Here is a 17,770-nt window from a genome sequence, read left to right on the forward strand (position 1 = left end):
GAATCCTCGGAGCAGCCCAAGCTGTGAGTGATTCTCTACTGCCATCTTCTGAACCGTTTTCACTCTCCGGCCTCAAAGTTTTTAAACGGTAAGTATATTAGGCAACAAACAATGTCACAGAAAATATTACACGCACGTGTACTTATTAACATTGACGCAGTGCGTAGTAAGGAGACTCACTGTATGAATGTCTTTAAACATTATTAAGAGGTAAGTGGGATCTACTGTGTTGTAGTTTGCTGGGGCAGCACGATGATTAAAAGATGCTATCAGGATGAAGACGCTCCTTCACAAGGCAGAAACCACAATTGTTCAGAATCTAAATGAATCTTTATTGTTTATAAAGCTAAGATGGACTATGAAGTAACATTGCATTTGCCTTTAACTTTTCTACATTTTGCCATATCACAGCCACAAACCTCACTGTCTTTTCTTTGGGACTTTATGCGACAGCCCAACAGCAAACAGTGTATATTTCACAGGTGGGAGGTAAATAATATATTAAAACAAATTTTTTTTTTTTTACAAAATTAAACCTGAAAACTGTGTTTTGTTCATCCCCCTCAGAGTCAATATTTTATAGAAATACATTTGGCTCCAATTATAGATTTAATTCCTTTGGGAAAATTGATATTCCCCCATTCTTTTTCTTTTTTCTTTTTTTTTTTTTTTTTTGCGTTTTAGCTCAAAATTTGGATGCATAGTATCTGAATACTTACAACTATTTGATATGGACCCCCAGATAAATTTAGCTCTGAACACGGCCTTTATCTTTTCTTGCCTGCATTGGGGGATTTTTAAGGATTACAGTGCATCTTGTTCCATTCATCTCTTCATAAACAACGATCAGCTTCTTTGTTCTTGCTGAAAAATAGAATCCCCATAGCATGATGCTGCCACCACAATGTTTGTTTTTTTTTGACTAGGTAGATTATGCGATTAGAGTGCTGCATGGTGGTTTTCTGCCCCACAAAGTGTTTTTTATGCAGATAAAATGCAAAATGTTGGTCTCATTTGAACACAACAAACTTCTCTGACCTGTTGGCTGTCTCCTTTGCATTGTTTCTACATGCTACTAGCATGGAGTCTTGTTACTTTCTTTTTTGCTACTCTTCTATTTTTTTAATCCATGTAAGTAATTTTGCTATCATTTAAAATTTGCTTTAATTCTCTTTCAGATGTTAGCTGATCAGTTTTGTTTTGTACAGGATCACCTAAAATCCAACAGTGGTGAGATTAATAAAGAAAAAAAACATTACTATAGGGGTTTATAATGTCCCATTAAAGAGACACATAAATATAAACACCTGATCTCTAAGTATGGATTCAGCCTCCCTGCTGAGGAAACACGTTTTGGTTCCTTGCGTTCACATTAATCACATTGACACAGCAGTAAACTGAGAACTTTGAATTTTGGCTGATGCGTTTCCACAACAAGTTTTTGAAGTAACGATTAGAAGTAGAAACCAGGTAAAGTTGAGCTGCCGCAGCCGTCAAGCTGATAGCCCGGCTCTAGATGTTCGCGCTAAACCCCAGACACAAAGACTTTACAGTAATATAGCAACTGGTTGTCCTTTGTGTCATTAGACCGCTGCTGACAGAGAAGCATAACAGTGGGAGTATCGTGGGTTTGCTCGATTGTGCCATTGCAACTTAAAATCAGTGACGTAACATCAAGTTGTGACGCACATGAGGAAATTCTGAAAGGCAATTTCTTCATCTCTTCATGTTCTATGTTTAACTTTGAGCGTGTCATGAGGATGGTAAATCAGACACAGTGATCAGTCTAAATCAGGGATGTCAAACTCATTTTCGTTTTGGGCCAAATTCAGATCACGAATGCTCTTAAAGGGCCGGTTTTGCCAGAATGTATCGATAAAACCTGTTCACAAACGGCTTTTTGTGTTTGTGGTACTAATTTGGAAATGTTTGCGCTTATTTATGACGGTAAATGTGACTTTTTTATTTCTCTCTGTATAGATCATGGACTGTAATCTGACATCAATTGAAACTGAGGCAGCTGTTTAGTACAACTTGTAAAGTTTTTGACAATTTTTGAGAAAATCTTTAAATAAACTCCCAGTTTTTGGGGCAATTTGTTGACTTTGTGTGAATTTCCACGATAATTCTCAAGAAACTGGAGGGACTGATTGATGTAATTTGGCAGTAAACGGATAAAAACTGCATTGATTTGATTGATAGCATAATATTTAAGCACACTTAGTGTTTAGTCTAGAATCCAGCGGGCCACATAAAAAGCTACGGCGGGCCGGAATTTACCCCCGGACCTTGAGTTTGACATCTGTGATCTTCAGGGTTCATGAACTTTGTAGCTGTTTTTGCTTGAATCCTGAAGTTCTGAAACAATGAGGTTCTGGAACCAGAGCGATTTATTTAATTTACACTAACCTTTTTGTAAATTGGTCAAATCCTTAATAAACAGCTCAAATAGTTGATGTTACGCTGTTTAGTTGGTTGAATAGGTTGCTGTTCTCAGCCTATTTTTTGTTGTTATTTTTAGTCGGTTTGCGTACGTGTCACTTATATTTTTGTGGTAAATCGAGATACGATGATCAGATTGGTCTGAAAAACTACAGTTTTGCAGCTGAAACCACCAAAAAAAAAAAAAAGCTCCTCTCATCTGCACAAGGTAATGCTCATTATAAACACTGGGTGGCGTTAGGGGACACCACAAACAGACGACCTCTTGATTGACCTCTCAACAGCAGTAAAAAGAGAAGACGCAATCACAATATTTATTATTGAGAGATTGCCAAAATACATTTGACAAACCGATCAGGTGGCGTACTCTTTGTTTTATTTAATTTTTTTTTTACACCTGCTTCTCAACTGCTCTGCTCTGAAACCAAAGGTGAAAAAAAATATATAAAAAATGATGTCAGATCACATTGACAGAAACTCTCCTGGGCAGGAAGTTGTCGCCAGGTCGCAACGTCTCGTTCCGACAGACGGTGGCTGCAGTTGCAGCTGTGGCGTTTGGAGGTGTTCAGACTTGTGGTTCTGCTGTTTTCTGACCGATTGCGTTAATGACGTAACCAGTGAAACTAGAGAAACACTCACGCTTTCATGCCACGTTTTGGGGACTTATGATGTCTTTTCAGTGAGGGTCAGACAGAAGGACTTGCATATGTTTGAGGACTTGACACAGAAGCGTCATCGGGTTAACAATTAACCAGTGGATGCAGCGAAGTGACAAGAATTCAATAGGAAAATAAAAACCACACATTCTTAAAGCCGGTCAACAAACTGGATAGAAGCCTTCAAAAATGGAAATAGAGCAGCTTTTGTTTGGGGGATTTCCCCTCTTTATGATTTACATTTCTTGCGTTATTAAATCAGCCCTACAGTAATGAGCAGCTATTTTCCCGACAGCAAAGGCTAAAAAGGTACAACTGACCCACTTCTCTTCTGACGCTACAGGAACACGCAGAAGGATTCAACTCCGCTGATTAAAGTCTGAACACGCTCATTTAGTTCCTGAAAATGTTTGCTACTTTCAGTCTGCTGAGGGCCTCCCGCCTGTCGTTCACTTACTCAACCTCTAAAAAGCTCTACCCAATGAACCTGACATGTTTTTTTTTAGTTTTTTTTTTTTTTTTTTTTTTTTTTTACAAATGTTGAAAAAAGAAAAAGCTGGATAAAAATACCAAACATCACATTTAGCAACGTTGTGTCAACCCAAATGTGGAGGCATATGACCAGCCCTGAGTGGGCAGGGCCCTCTGCACTAACTTAATATATCTCGAGTGAGATAACCGTTTAGCTTCCTCAATACTCAGAGAGCCACGGAGGAGTGTGCGCGCCGTTCTCTGGCATCCAATCTTCAAGTATGAATTGAGAAGGAAATAGCTTAAAAGCAACTTCTCTGTAGAGGGAGCCTTCTGCAACCAGGTGAGCTTGTTTTCTACTTCTTCAAACAGTTTTAGCGGCTTAAGGTTTTCGCCTACAGCTGCGCCGGCATCAGTTGTTGTGGGGTTGATTAAAAGAAGCCAGGACTTTTGGGTGTAGAGGCTAAAATCTGAGCAGCAGCACTCTGCTGAGGGTGCTGTTTGGAGAAGATTCGCTGCACAATAGGCTCAGTGTTATCACTGCGTGGACTCTGTAACCTGGGCACTAAGACAGAGGGCTTTTCTGTGAGTAAAAAAAAAAAAAAACATCTTCTTTTTTTTCCCTTTTTTTTATCTGTATTTCTGTTTTTAGTGAACGTACATTGAGGGATGAAGCGTTCCCTTAGCCGCTTTTAACTGTTCGTGTAGTTTGGGCTGCGAAACAGTTTACCAAACAGCTTCCTTCTCCTTTCTCCTTTTTTGTTTTGACACATTTACACTCGTACACTTGTGAAATTTCTTCTTTTTTTCTTGTCATTGTAAACCCTCCTGTCTTAACACATTCTCCGCTAACAAGATTACGACTGGGAAGTGGGATTTCACAAGCAGAACACAAGAGCAACAATCCTTGTCATACATTGCTTAAATATGTATTTTTGTTTTTTTGGGGGGGTTCTTGTTATGTGTTTTGAGCTCATTGAATGATTTAGCAAGAAGCCATGCATCTGTGAGCCACATCTTGATGCTTATTGTATGCAAAAGGAGATAAGCGGCTGAGACAAGAACGAATGACAGCCATGAACTCATCACTGACCCCTCTGAACTGATGGGATGATTGGGAAATGGATTTTTACTCTCTACTCATTCATTCTTTCACCAATTAGCGATAAACGGCGCCCATGTCCCGCAAAGTTTAAAAGCCTACGGACGCATGCAGACGAGTTTGTTGCCTAGTTTAATGCGTGAAAAGATTTTTTTTCAGAGCAGTGTCATTTGCGACCAAAAAATGTAGGGGGAAAAAATCCTTTCGTTTGAGCGCCTGCTTTTAAGGGGAAAAAATCTCATCAAGAAGTAATCACTGGGAGAACGATTATTGATCGCCCGTTCACACAACCCTGCTTTTCGAGGATGATGAGAGGCAAAAAAACCCCCAAAAAAACAACAACCCCGATTTGGTGTTGTATCAATGATGTTCACCTCAACAAGGTTTCCAGAGCGTCCCATAGCATCACTGATCCTCCACCATACTTAGTGTCTGGAATAAGACGTTTTTAATAATTTGTTGTTTCATGTCTGACCCAGTGTTTGTTTCAGTGTCACTTCCACTGACAGCACTAGAAGTATTTAGTTGAATTTTACACATTTACTCCCAAACAGTCAACTGGTATATAATTTTTTATTTTTTTTCACATCTCAAACAGTGAGTTTAGGACATTTTTTACCATCCTTCATGCTGTGTGTGGTGGCAACATAAACTTGGATCTTCCTCCAGCCTGATGGCCAGAAGATGAGAGAAACAACCCTCTATGTCATGTCATGTTTATACCCCAGAAAAACAAAAAGTAATGCATTAACGTAGGCTCTCCTTGACTAAAAACATTAAAAATAATATAATGCTTCTGTCATATATGTTTTAAAGTGATACCAGTTACTGCACCAGTAAAAAGTGGCCCGTTTTTGTGTTTAATCCTTATGTAGATTCTCAGTGTAGATCACAATGTCGTCTGCAAACAGCATACTTCTGCCTGATCTCAGTCCTACCAGGTGCTGTCACAAAATTTACGCTGTGATTTAGTTTGTGTGTGTTTGGTTGTTGTTGTTTTTTTAGGTAACAGACGGGCTACACTATGGATCAGAAGGGATCTGTGAGCTCCCATCAGGACAAACCGGTTCCTCGATGCAGCCTGGGCTCCAGTTCAGGACTGCATTACGGCGCTCTGGTGAACAGCGTTTCCTCGCTGGCGCCGCTCGCTTCAGACAAGCCGCCCATTTCACAGAGACGGGCCTACGTGGCCATAGCTGTGCTCTGCTATGTGAACCTGCTCAACTACATGGAGCGCTACACGATAGCAGGTGGGCTGAGCTCTTTGGTGGTCGTTCTGCCGCCATTCTCCTGCTTCCTTCCCGGTTTTTTTTTTCTTTTCTTCTTCTTCCAAGTATCTTTATGCAGATTGCATATCAGTTTCGCTGCAGTCGTTCTTGGCCCCAATGTCATAACCACCCGTTTCCGTTTCGTACCGGTAAGTACACCATGTTGTTCCCACAAGTGTGTCGTTTCCAGCGCAATCGTTCAGGTTTTACTCGTGTACTTAACTTATTAGAACGTTCTTCTTTGTGTGAAGCTACGTGTGTGTGGAAGGGCTCTCTGGCCGACGCTGCTTACATTGCCGATGATTTTTTTTTATTTTTTTTTTTAGAAGAATAGATAAAACATTTTATTTCAGTTTTTCATTTTCACAATTCTGACAATTTTGTAAATAATCAAGTTAAGGCATTCAGCAGGAAACATGGTGATGCAAAAGTCCAATAAGAAGGTACTCAAATCAAACCCAAATAAAAAAAATGGGTGAAGGAGCGAAATGACCCTCAATGTATCCCCCCCCTTTAAGTAATTCAGTATTTTCATTATTTTAGGGACAGAAATAACAATAAAATGCTCAAATCCAGCTCGCGTGTTTTACATTTTAGCCCATGTGAAGATGATATATTTCATGTTATTTCTATCGACTGTGGTTCTCATCCCTCATACATAAAACCTGACTGTCAATAAATATCACAGATTATGACTCACTCCTCATCTAACTAGAGAAACCGTAACTGGGTTGGCAGTGTTGAGATGAGTCTCGAAAACCACAGGACGTCATCTGAAATCATCGGTTTGTAAAGCTGGTGTGAAAGAGCAGAAATGGCGAAAAGAAGACAAAATGATTTGATCACTGAACTCCGCTCGGAGCCTCTGGTTTGGTGACTCTCTGGTGTCTTTGTTGTGGTGCAGGTGTGCTTTCTGACATCAAGAACTTCTTCGATATCAGCGACAGTACGGCCGGACTGCTGCAGACAGGTGAGAGGAGGCATCGCTTTGGAAATGATACAAATGAGGTTCTTATTTGACTCTGTATTCAAAATGTGCTGAAAGGGAACTAAAAGTGCAGCTAGGCTTTCGGACGGAAGACAAAACTAACCTGTGACACACACACACACTTACACATGCAGGTTTGTATTTTTAAACATAAAGAAGAGGCTGAACTTTGTTCCCCCAAAAAAATGCGCTTCCAGTCGTCAGAATGTAGATGAGCATGAGAGAAAAGGTCCCAAACACTAACACACATAACTCCCTTTTTGAAACGAGCCAAGACGATCAACACTTTGTTTTTCCCACTGAGATCTCTTCTTCTTCTCTCTCTTTCTCTCTCTAAATCGACGTGTCCATTCGTTTACAGTTTTCATCTGCAGCTTCTTACTGCTGGCCCCTCTCTTCGGTTACCTCGGCGATCGCTACAATCGCAAATACATCATGCTGTGCGGCTTGAGCGTGTGGCTTCTCACTGCAGCTGGCAGCTCCTTAGTCTCCAAATCGGTAAGTGTGAAGCCGAGCGGCCTGCACGCGCGCGAAAGTAGAAACACGGAGAGGTCAAGAGAGCGTCACTTCCTGCTGCTCCTCCGCCCTAGACACTCAGCTTCAGAGCGCGTTAAAAAAAAACACACACACACACACACACACACACACAACATTGGCAAGTCGCTTCTATTTTTAGCGCGCAGAAGTTTGCTGGTGAGGCTGTGTCGCACAGTGGGAGGACTAAGCCAAATGTCAGCAAGCAAAATTCAAATGTTTGAAATTTCCTCACAATCATTTTTACAGTGTTGCCGAAAGAAGAAGTTCGCTCTTAAATACGGTGAATAATTCAGCTTCGTTTGGAGGAAAAAGAAAAAAAAACAGGAACTGTTGTTTGCAGAAGTTGCGGATCATTTGCTGCAACTTGTCTCTGATCTTCCTAACAAATTGACACGTTTAATAGTAGTACATCTTCAGGATGCTTACTTTTAGGTTATCGTCCGACATCAACTAGAGTTAAATGAAAGTCCAGCTGTCCACCTCACAATACTGTGACATTTTTTAACGCAAAAAATAATTTCTTTCTCAGTTTGTCTCTTTAAAACTTAAAATTTCTATGTATTTTATTAGAATTTTACTTGATTGATCAAAATAAAGTATGAAACATAGTCATGAATTAGAATAATAAAAGTAATGTCAATAAAAGGAGAGTGGTTGCACTGGATTAGTTCAGGTTTACAAAAAAATGAAAGTCATGTCGATTTTTTAAAAAAATCATAAACTATTTTGTGTTGATCTAGCTGCACATAGAATCCCATTAGAATGTACCCATGATATTTTGGAAGTGAATAACGTTTGAAACGCTTTCTGCGCTTTCGACTTGTTTTTTGTTTTGGTTTAGCAATTCTGGCTCCTGGTTCTGCTCCGAGCGCTCGTCGGCGTCGGGGAGGCCAGCTACTCCACCGTCGCTCCCACCATCATCGGAGATCTGTTCTCCGGGGGTCAGCGGAGCGTCATGATCTGCATCTTCTACATCTTTATCCCTGTGGGGAGGTCAGAGGCTCCCTCTGTAACCGTTGCTTCTTTCTGTTTGATTTAGTCTAAATAACTGCGCTGCACTCTTGATATTTCTGTTTTAACCCAGAGCGCTGCGGCCGACAGGATGCGCTTTTTTTATTATTATTTGCACGAGCGCCGCAACCGTTACGTCAGATTTGATCTTTTGTGGGGTTTTTGTCTTTTTTATTTATTCCAGATGAGAAGAACGTGCTGTTTTTTATTGCAAAAAGGCTGAAAGGCATTTAACAAAATCTCCTATTCAATTATATATTCTATCATCAAGAGTTTTATTAGGCTCCAAGAAATGCGTAAAAAGTGTGATGGATAGAAAGTGAGCACAAATCAGACAAAAAAGTACAGAAAAGTGATGGAAGTAGTAACACCAATATGTTCGGATCGAATGCTGCCCTTTTTGGGGAAATATTTATGTGGCAATTAAATTGTCTAATTGGACGTCGGGAGCAAAGTTGTCTGAGACCAAGTAGCTTAGAAACCCTCCCAATATGAAAGTACTCTGTGTTAAGCTCATCTGCCTGTAATCTCACAAAATAATGAAAAACTTTCTCCTTTAAGAAGCAAAAAGTCAGTCAGAGTTTGAGCAGACATCCTTTCTCTCTCGACTTTGACCTCACATGCACACAGACAGTTGGCGACATTTCTCATTTCTCTCCAGAACTGTCACCAGAAGTAGACTTGGCACCAGCAAAGTCGTGCATGAAACAGCAGCGTTGAATGGAAGCAGCTAAAAGTCTCACTTTTCAAATCATAATCCCTTGTTTTGTTCACTGGACTAGTCATCAAAATCATATTCCAGGAACAGAATCTGCCATCAACCTCTGTAGAATCAAAACATGTTGCTTGGTTGATTTCAAGCTGATGTTGCGTATGAAACAGTTCTTTATAATCTCCTTCATTCGTTTGGCTCTGAGAGTAAATAAAATGGTTCGCTGCTGCAGCTAATTAATGTACGATATATTTGCAGAGGCTGATTTTAAGTAACGTGCATTTCGCTCTTTAATCTTTTTTTTTTTTAGGTTCTCTTACGCAAGATGAAATCCATCTTTTAATGTATTTTATCTCAGCTTGTTTGTTTGTTTGTTTGTTTTCTGCCCTTCCTGCTCCGGAGTTGATGGCAGTTCTCCTGTGTTTTCAGCGGTCTCGGATACATCACAGGGGCAGGGAGCGCTAATCTCACGGGGGACTGGCGCTGGGCTCTCCGGGTACCACATTTCTTACAGAAACGTCATGATTTTCGACAGGTAAGTTTAAAAATAACAAGTTTTTATTTTTGTTGTTTGTTTGTTTATCAGATCACGCCCATCATGGGTCTCGTCGGACTCGTCCTGATGGTGTTCCTGTGCCCCAACCCTCCACGAGGGGCAGCAGAAACCCACGGAGACGGAGTGACGGGCCACAGCTCTTACGTGGAGGACGTAAAGTATCTTCTAAAAAAGTACGATTTGAACAAAGACGAAAACAAGAAAAAAACAACCCAAACTGGATTTGTTTCGCAACCTCACAAACGATGACATTACTGTTTTGAAAACAACTCTGTCGCTTTCGGATGCTGCTGATAGCTGAAGCTATTTTTTTCTTTCTGCGTCACTTATCTGATCCTCGACAGTATTCCGGTGCTCTTCTTTTATGTTCACGCGTTTCATGCTATTTCATGTTTCATGTTAAGCTTGCGTTTTCTGACCTCAGTAAAAGCTACGTGTGGTCGTCGCTCGGAGTGACGTCTCTGGCCTTCCTCACCGGAGCCTTGGCTTTCTGGCTGCCCACCTTCCTGGCCAGGGCTCACGTCACCCAGGGCCTCCGACCTTCATGCACCGGGGAGAGCTGCAACTCCACAGACAGGTGCCATCGCTCGCCTCGACCTGCGTTTTGTCTCGCGCTTCAAAATCCCAGAAGGTCGCTAATCATTTTTTTTTTTTGTTGTCGTTTCCTTTTTCACCCCAAAAAGCTACATATTTGGCGCCGTGACGGTGGCCACGGGCATCCTGGGAGGAGCTCTGGGCACCACCATATCCAGGCAGCTCAGGGACAGGTTCTCACACGCGGACCCCCTCATCTGTGCGGTGGGCATGCTCGGATCAGTGCCCTGCCTCTTCATCACCATCTTTGTTGCATCCTCAAGCATTCCAGTCACTTATGTAAGAGGCAAACACGTCTACATTTAGCTATAATGCAAAGTCCTGCTGAATAACAATAAAAGATATTCTCTTAATTTGGGAAATTAAGCATTTTAAAACCCATAAGGAAATTCCAAAACCACAGTTAACTGCTGCCCTGTCATTCGGACAAGATTTATGGAAGGCCAATAGTGACGCAGTCAAATAAACCAATCACTCCTTGTTCATGTATGTCAATTAACGATATAGATTACTTGACATGTAATCTTGTTCTAAGTATTTATTTCTGAGAAATGTTTCGAAATAAATAGTTAGAAAATTTAGATCGGTGTATTGTAAATGCTATGATTATGTTTATTGAATACAGCGAAGAGCAGAATAAGTTAAAGTGACTCTAATTTACGGCTACTGTTAGTCCCACAGTAAGTGACCGAGGCGTTCAGCAGCAGCTCAACCGTACCAGATTGATATTAGAAAGGGAAAGGTGAGGGCCAGACGGGTGAGAGCCAGACGGGTGAGAGCCAGACGGGTGAGAGCCAGACGGGTGTGCAGCCGCAGCTCGGTGAGGCTGGCTTTGACCGTGAGGGTCAGAAAGATGAGAAGGAACTTCCACAGATACAGGATGAGTAACTATGGAGAGGCAGACAGAGAGTTTCCTCCTGGCTGATGATGTCTATTTACTTGTGTTGAAATAAGTTTCTTTTTATTTTATTTCAATAAAAAGAAACAACATAAAGTGGAAGAATTATTTCAGCAGATTACAGCATGTAATCTAGCAAACTAAAACCTTAAGAAGCCCGTCAAATTGTATTTTGGCACATTTGACCCCAGATCCTACCTTTGCTTTAAATCCACTTTCTTTTGCACATTGTTCACGTTGCAGCAGCGTCGTGTTTACAATCGCTTGTTATAGCATTAACATTTATTAAATTAAATAAACTGAATGAGACCAAACATAAACTACCTGGTTTGTATTTTCTTTATTCAATCCAAAAGTAAGAACTACTGTCGTCGTTTTTACATTTTTGTTACGTTCTTTGTTGCTTCCTCACTCTGTGACTTAAATCTTTGGTTCCAGGTGTTCATCTTCTTCGGTGAGTTGCTGCTCTCTCTGAACTGGGCTGTCCTGGCCGACATACTGCTGGTGAGTCCTGGCGGCGCCGACCCTCAGTGAAACATGACCGCGTTCTGCTGCCTCTCGGCGCCAACAGGGCTGTTGTGTTTGTACGATTCTCTCCAGTATGTCGTCGTACCAACCAGGCGGGCAACGGCCGAGGCTCTGCAGATCACCGTCGGCCATCTTCTCGGCGACGCTGGCAGCCCGTACCTGTTAGGAGTGGTGAGCTGAAATCCCTCTACGGTTTTCAGTCCTTTGGGTTTTTTTGTTTTTTTTGTTTTTTGCTTCCTCTCCGTAACGCTGTTCTCACATGTTTTGCAGATCTCTGACGCCATACTCTCATCTAATCCTGATACCAGCGACTTCCGTAGCCTGATGTACAGCCTCCTCCTCTGCCCGTTCATGGGGATTCTGGGTGGCGTTTTTTTCCTCATCACTACCATGTATATCACTGAAGACAAGAAAGCCGTCCAGCGACTGGTTGAAGGTAATTTATTTTTGAGAATCTCGGCTCCGGAGCCACAAGTTGCTTTTATTTTTAGATCTTCCTCAATGCCTCTTTAAAACTTTAGCTGATAATAACTTTACTTTGTTAAACATACACATGTAAACAAATGCAGGTTTTAGTAGGTTTTTTTTTTGGGAGTTATTTTCTGGTATAATTGCACTGAACTTTTTCGATTTAGATTTCTTAGATATTTTTAGATTTACTTTTCTTGTCATTAAGTTGGAAACTTTCAGCGATGCATAGAAGAAAATGTATCCTCCTATTTCCAAAGGTTTTCAAGTTTTAATTGGGTTTAAAATCTAAAACTAGAAATAAAATTGTGGTTCTTCAAAAGAAAAATGTGAATAAATTTCTTATAATAAATAATGATAAAAATGAAAGCTGTCTTTTTTTTTTTTTTTTTTTTTTTTGCTTTAACTTAATTTAACATTTGCAACTATAAACTAGTTTTATCTAGTTGGACCGAAGGCAAAAATGTCTCTTTGGACTGTTAAGGGTGCACACACCCCTGATCTAGGCTTTCTTAAATAATGGTCTTCTATTCAATGCACACACTGGCTCTCTTACTTATTACCAATAAGCACAAGTTCTCCATAAATGATGCTGGCATACCAAAATAACTCGAAGGCAGAAGCAGAGAACGGCTCGAGCCGGTGACGAGGTCACTGCGCTTACGGTTTCGGTTTTCATTACGTTGTGTTGGTCTATGACAAAAAAAACAAAAAAAAAAAAAAACGTAGTGACTTATGAAATTGTGAGAAATGTGATGCACCGGATGGATCTACAGACTGTCACGAATCTCCTGCTGCTACGTTTCTACGCCATCTGCTCAGAAAAAGGTCAAATTGAGGAGGAGTCTCAAAATGAGTCAAGTCATTTTCTGAAGAAAAAAATAGGGTCAGGGAACCGTTGCCCAAGACTGGTTGCAACATTGCAAGGAAGTGTTTTCGTGGAAGCAAATATTAAAAACTTGACTACAGAAGTTTTGATGCACTCTAACTGCATGTGTGTAATCCAAAACTAAGAATTGCAATTGTTTAAATGTTGTGTTTGTGTTATCTACAGGCCTTCAACCACAGCAAGCCCCGGCGCCGGATTCCTCTATGGAGCTGAGCAACAAGAGCGATGTGTAAAAAAAAAAACTATGAAGAAATTAGTCCATTAACAAACTTTTCCTTAAACTTTGCCTTCTTTTTATAAGTATTTCCCACGTTGGTAGCAAAGAGCAAAGGTTATTCTTGTGTGCGCAACTTAGTGCCTGTTCCTGCTGCAGCTCTTTGCGGTGGAACGTCTGCTGCTCACATGTCATCGTCCCAAAATCGCCTCCCATTTGGAGGCGCTGCCCAGGATACTTGAAAAATAAGTGTAATTATTTTTTTTACGTAAATAATTTTTTTGTGTGTGTGTCTGTGTTTTAAAAACATGAATAAAACTATTCTTTAAGCCATAAAGTGTTTTGGTTGTTTTCTGCTCTTAAGTATATATATTTTGTAATACGTATTGAACACATAAATTAAATGCATTTTGGATCTTTCTATCATCTCCACGGTGGAGGGGGTGAACATTGTTTCTCAGTTTTTCCTGGTAAGCCGGTAAATTGAATGAAATATTTTGTCCACTAGATGGCGCTGCTTCACTTGAGTAGAAAACGATGCTTCCCGTATTTCCTCGCGTTGGCCCGCCGCGAAACCCGGTGGGTTTACTGAAACCTCTGCTGTAGATTTGGCAGGAAATCCAAAATGTAGATGTACTGTAACGATTAACATGCTTACGTACAAGACAGAGCTTTAGTGAGAAAACATAAGAAGGCCTAAATAATCGGAACAATAGTGAAGAGGGTCATCCACGGAGAAAACCTCTTCAAAACATTCAGAAATACTCCCCCGGAATTAGGAAGCTCATCCGTTAGTCATAGAGAACGGTTTCAGAAGGAGCGGAACCGATTCTTAAAATAGAGAGACCAGTGAAAACGTGTTGACATATTCAGCTAAATAAAGCAACGTTTCATTCAGTGATGTGTCATATTCCAGATGAGCGACGCAACAAAAGCATCACTGGAGGTTTTAAGACTTTGTCATCCACAAGGTGATACGAGCGTCAATTCTCCTTCATAGATCTTCAAAGTTCTTTGGATTCTGCCGTTATTCTGGAAAAGTGCCGCTCCAGTGACCGCTGTCAGATGCATCATTTTTGTGGCTGCTCACGTGTCTTCATGTTGAACTATAACCACAGACTGGGAGTGCAGGGGGGTGAATCAAGGTTGTGTGTTCAGCCCACTTCTGTTCAAACTGGTAGCACCCAACTGTGAGGCCACAAATAGAAAAAAAACAACAAAAAACAGATCATTAAATTTGTAGTTCATGAGGACACTTAGTGATTCGTGGAGGTAACTGCTGACCTCTAGAGGTCACGACCTGGCCACCCCCTCAGCATCAGTGCTGTGGAGAGAAACGAAATCATCAGATTCCTTGGAATGAGGATTTATGTCTGGTATCTGTTTTCAGACTCCATTTCCATGAACTTATTGAACAGCTGCCACCTTCAGCATCTGCAGGCTGCTGTGCATATTTTCTGCCTAGAGCTGTTACAATTTTAACAACCTGAGGCAGAAATGTGCGCACAAACTACTGTTAGGACTGTTACATCATTACACATCTTGTATTTTAAAAAAAAAAACAACAAAAAAAAACGTGTATATATTTACGTATTTATATCCCAGAGATACTGTCTTTCTTTTTTTTTGTTTTTAGTTCAATGATATTTTGGACACCATGAAAATAGTCATAAAACAAGTGGACAGGGTAGATAACACAGACTTCCCATAATATCAAGGGCCAAAACTGCAACAGTGCAACAGATACTTCGTGTATCTTGCGACAGTGTTATACATTCCAACTTTTGTGTCACCCTGTAGTAAATTAAAGAAGCTAAATTTGTTTATATTTAAGTTCCATGTACGAACTGAGAGATACATCCTGTCTGCAGGACGCCGCTGACGGTTAACTCCACAGATAGAAAGGCGAAAACTGAAGATGAATATAAGAAATACGCAACATAAACGACAAAGGCGAAGAGAACACAACCTTTAAGGATTATTTAGCCCACGAGGTTTGTTTAGTTTACGCTTATTTTCTGTGATTAATTGTTAACCGTTAGATAGAAAGTATAATAATTTGTTCTGATGTGGTATTTTGTTGGTAGTTCCCACAGGTTGGCATATCTAATCATTTAAATAAAACTGTCTGCATTACATAAATTTAAAAAAATTTATTTAAATGCACATGAAAACTAAACAATTAATTCAAATTGGAATTAATAAGATTTGGAAATTGTACATGATTATCTAGTGAGTCATTTAATTGTTCCATATTTTCTGTGCTACAGCTAGTCATGAAATAATGTAGCATATGACATCTGATTGGTTAGTAAGTAACATCTATAATAAAACAAAATATATGTTTTTGACATATTTGTTAAAGCTATTTTGACAGTATGATTTAATGTACAGTTTTATTTAGATGATCAGTTTATCTACTGAACTTATTTATTGAACTGTGGCACTTTAAGCCCTCGATAGTCCTGAACTACAAATTGGTCCCAAAGTTAAAACCAACCAACCAACTTCCAGATCCTGACAGTAATTCTGAGCTGGCGTCCGTCATCGGAGGCCCGGCTGCTCTTGGTAAACTCTCCCACGGATCGAGGAATACGGGAGCACATTTCCATACGCTGGTGTGACAGCTGCCTGTCAATCAGCTTCTGCTGCAGAATCTCTCGCTCCAACAGCTGCATGTCATGCATTGTGTGTGTGTATGTGTGTGTGTGTGTGTGGGAGCGAAATAACCTGGAAGGTCAAAGGTCATTGTCCCTATCGCTCTCAGCTAGTAATTTCAATGAGTGACGGGGTAGCATGTGTTGATTTTGCTTTGTGTGCTCATGGGGGGCGGATCTCATGCTGACTAATTTACGATCTTTCCATCCAAACACTCCCGACTAAAGCAGTTCACTAAACCTGATTTTGCTACTGTGGAGCTCCAAAGTATTTCCTTTTGTTTTCCAGCTTGTGATTTTCCAAGAAGCCATGTGTTTGCTCTTTACACCCAGGGAAATAATTGGGCACCAAGCCCTGAAAACAACAAGCAGGAACGCACGCACCCTAAAAGGTATGTGGAAAATATTATGGAGATCGACCTGTATCTTAAAACACAATGGCTATTGTGATCCGTGTTTCAGAGCTTTCTTTATCTGCATACCTCCCCTTTTCCGTCACGCTGGGCACCAGCTCTGACAGGAAACTGTCACAATGGCTAATAAATTGCACAAGCGATGGAGCCGGGAGCGAGGAGAGAGAGAGAGAGAGAGAGAGAGAGAGAGAGAGAGAGAGAGAGAGAGACAGATCCTGACCCTGTCGGTGTTTGCTCAGGGACCGGGGGTGCGCAATCACTTGACGGAGCAGCATGGGAGTCGTCCTCAATCAGAAAGCGTTGATGATATCGTCAGTGGCCAGAAGTGAACAATGCGCGAACTTCGCTGCCGGGGAAGAGACAACGTATCGGCGCCGTGTTTGCGCTTGCCCTCACCCATCCACAGAACGGCGATAAGGGGAGTCAAACCACATTTGTGGATGTGAAGTTGCTCTCCGTCCTTATCGCAGGCGAACGGCTGCAGGGTCCTGACGTCACGTGGAAGACGGGCCCTCTCCACCCCTCCTCCGCGCTGTCATCTGTTTGGACAATTACATCATCTGACATTCAGCGTCTCATAAAGACGATGATGCTCCTGCAGCTGTGCATTACTGTAAGTCACGAGCAAAAATAAATAAATAAAAAATAGTCAGAGGGTTCCATCATATTGAAGTAATCCAGCAGGTGACAACTGCAGAAAGCCCGCGGTTTGGGTGTAGCTGACGGATGACTAGAAGAAATGTGTGACTGGAGAGTTGAGTGCATTCTCAAACTTGACAACATTTAGAAATTGTTAGTTTGTACTTATTTAGAAATAGTTCAAGTTCAAGGTCGGTCAGATCGAACGAAAAGCATCGATATTTAAGTAAGCCACAGACTCTTAGCCGTATTCACGGCCTGCACTTTAACTAGGACTCTCTAGCATATGAATACACCTTTAAGCAAACCGTTTCACTGACACTTTTGCTGCACGTTTAGAGTCGTCGTCCTGTTAGTGGATCAAAACGCTTGCGGACGGGACCGCAGCACGACGCCTCGGCTGCGGTTTTTCCACTGGGCCGGTGCTGTGTGTGATGTTCTGTGTTGGCTTCCCGACACCCACACAAAACCTCTGAGGCCGTCACGGAACAGCCGCGTCGTTGCTGAGATTGTGTTACGCACAGGTGGGCCGCTTACGGACGATGACTCCTGAAGGCAATCTGGATGTATGATTTCCCGTTCACTTCACAATAAGGCAGTGCTTTATTTTCATTTATCGAAAGTTGGGGTTGTAATGTGACAAAAAAAAAAGATGACAAAGACTCAAAAGGTGTGAAAACGTTTGCAAAGCCCACGACGTGAGCTTGTGTGTTCAGCGTTCCCGTCG

The 17,770-nt window shown here is 41.2% G+C and overlaps 2 protein-coding genes across 9 annotated transcripts in view; both read left to right on the forward strand.

Annotated features, from left to right (window-relative positions):
- Nucleotides 1-4: 4 nt before the first annotated feature.
- On the forward strand, nt 5-13,363 carry spns3 (SPNS lysolipid transporter 3, sphingosine-1-phosphate (putative)). 2 transcript variants are annotated; one of them, XM_007557947.2, is made up of 13 exons: nt 5-88; nt 5,677-5,921; nt 6,844-6,909; nt 7,289-7,425; nt 8,306-8,457; nt 9,617-9,683; nt 9,774-9,916; nt 10,168-10,320; nt 10,427-10,616; nt 11,674-11,739; nt 11,836-11,934; nt 12,034-12,199; nt 13,286-13,363. In XM_007557947.2, the coding sequence occupies exons 2-13, from the start codon at nt 5,696-5,698 to the stop codon at nt 13,351-13,353; spliced, it is 1,533 nt and encodes a 510-aa protein (XP_007558009.1). In that variant the 5' UTR covers nt 5-88; nt 5,677-5,695; the 3' UTR covers nt 13,354-13,363. The 2 variants fall into 2 exon arrangements, with proteins under 2 accessions (XP_007558009.1, XP_016529778.1); XM_016674292.1 differs by lacking the exon at nt 5-88 and adding an exon at nt 3,757-3,912 and having other exon boundaries at nt 5,676-5,921.
- The window catches only part of spns2 (SPNS lysolipid transporter 2, sphingosine-1-phosphate), a 94,298-nt gene continuing 83,649 nt past the window's right edge, over nt 7,122-17,770 (forward strand). For all 7 annotated transcript variants that reach the window (XR_001662834.1, XR_001662833.1, XM_007557949.2 and 4 more), the window contains exon 1: nt 7,122-7,261. Coding sequence is in view for 5 of the 7 variants with exons in the window: in XM_007557949.2 (XP_007558011.2) it covers nt 7,139-7,261 (123 nt within the window). In the remaining 2 variants the exon portion in view is untranslated. The remainder of the gene's footprint in view (nt 7,262-17,770) is intronic.

Source organism: Poecilia formosa, unplaced genomic scaffold (genome assembly GCF_000485575.1).
Source record: "Poecilia formosa unplaced genomic scaffold, Poecilia_formosa-5.1.2 Scaffold93, whole genome shotgun sequence".
In the NCBI taxonomy this organism is placed as follows: Eukaryota; Metazoa; Chordata; class Actinopteri; order Cyprinodontiformes; family Poeciliidae; genus Poecilia; species Poecilia formosa.

Bases quoted from the DNA above. Each gene is read 5' to 3' on its own strand.
- spns3 (XM_007557947.2), top strand. From the start codon at position 5,696: ATGGATCAGAAGGGATCTGTGAGCTCCCATCAGGACAAACCGGTTCCT. The intron at 8,458-9,616 runs GTCAGAGGCTCC...CTGTGTTTTCAG, and splicing joins ATCTTTATCCCTGTGGGGAG to CGGTCTCGGATACATCACAG. The intron at 12,200-13,285 runs GTAATTTATTTT...TGTTATCTACAG, and splicing joins CGTCCAGCGACTGGTTGAAG to GCCTTCAACCACAGCAAGCC.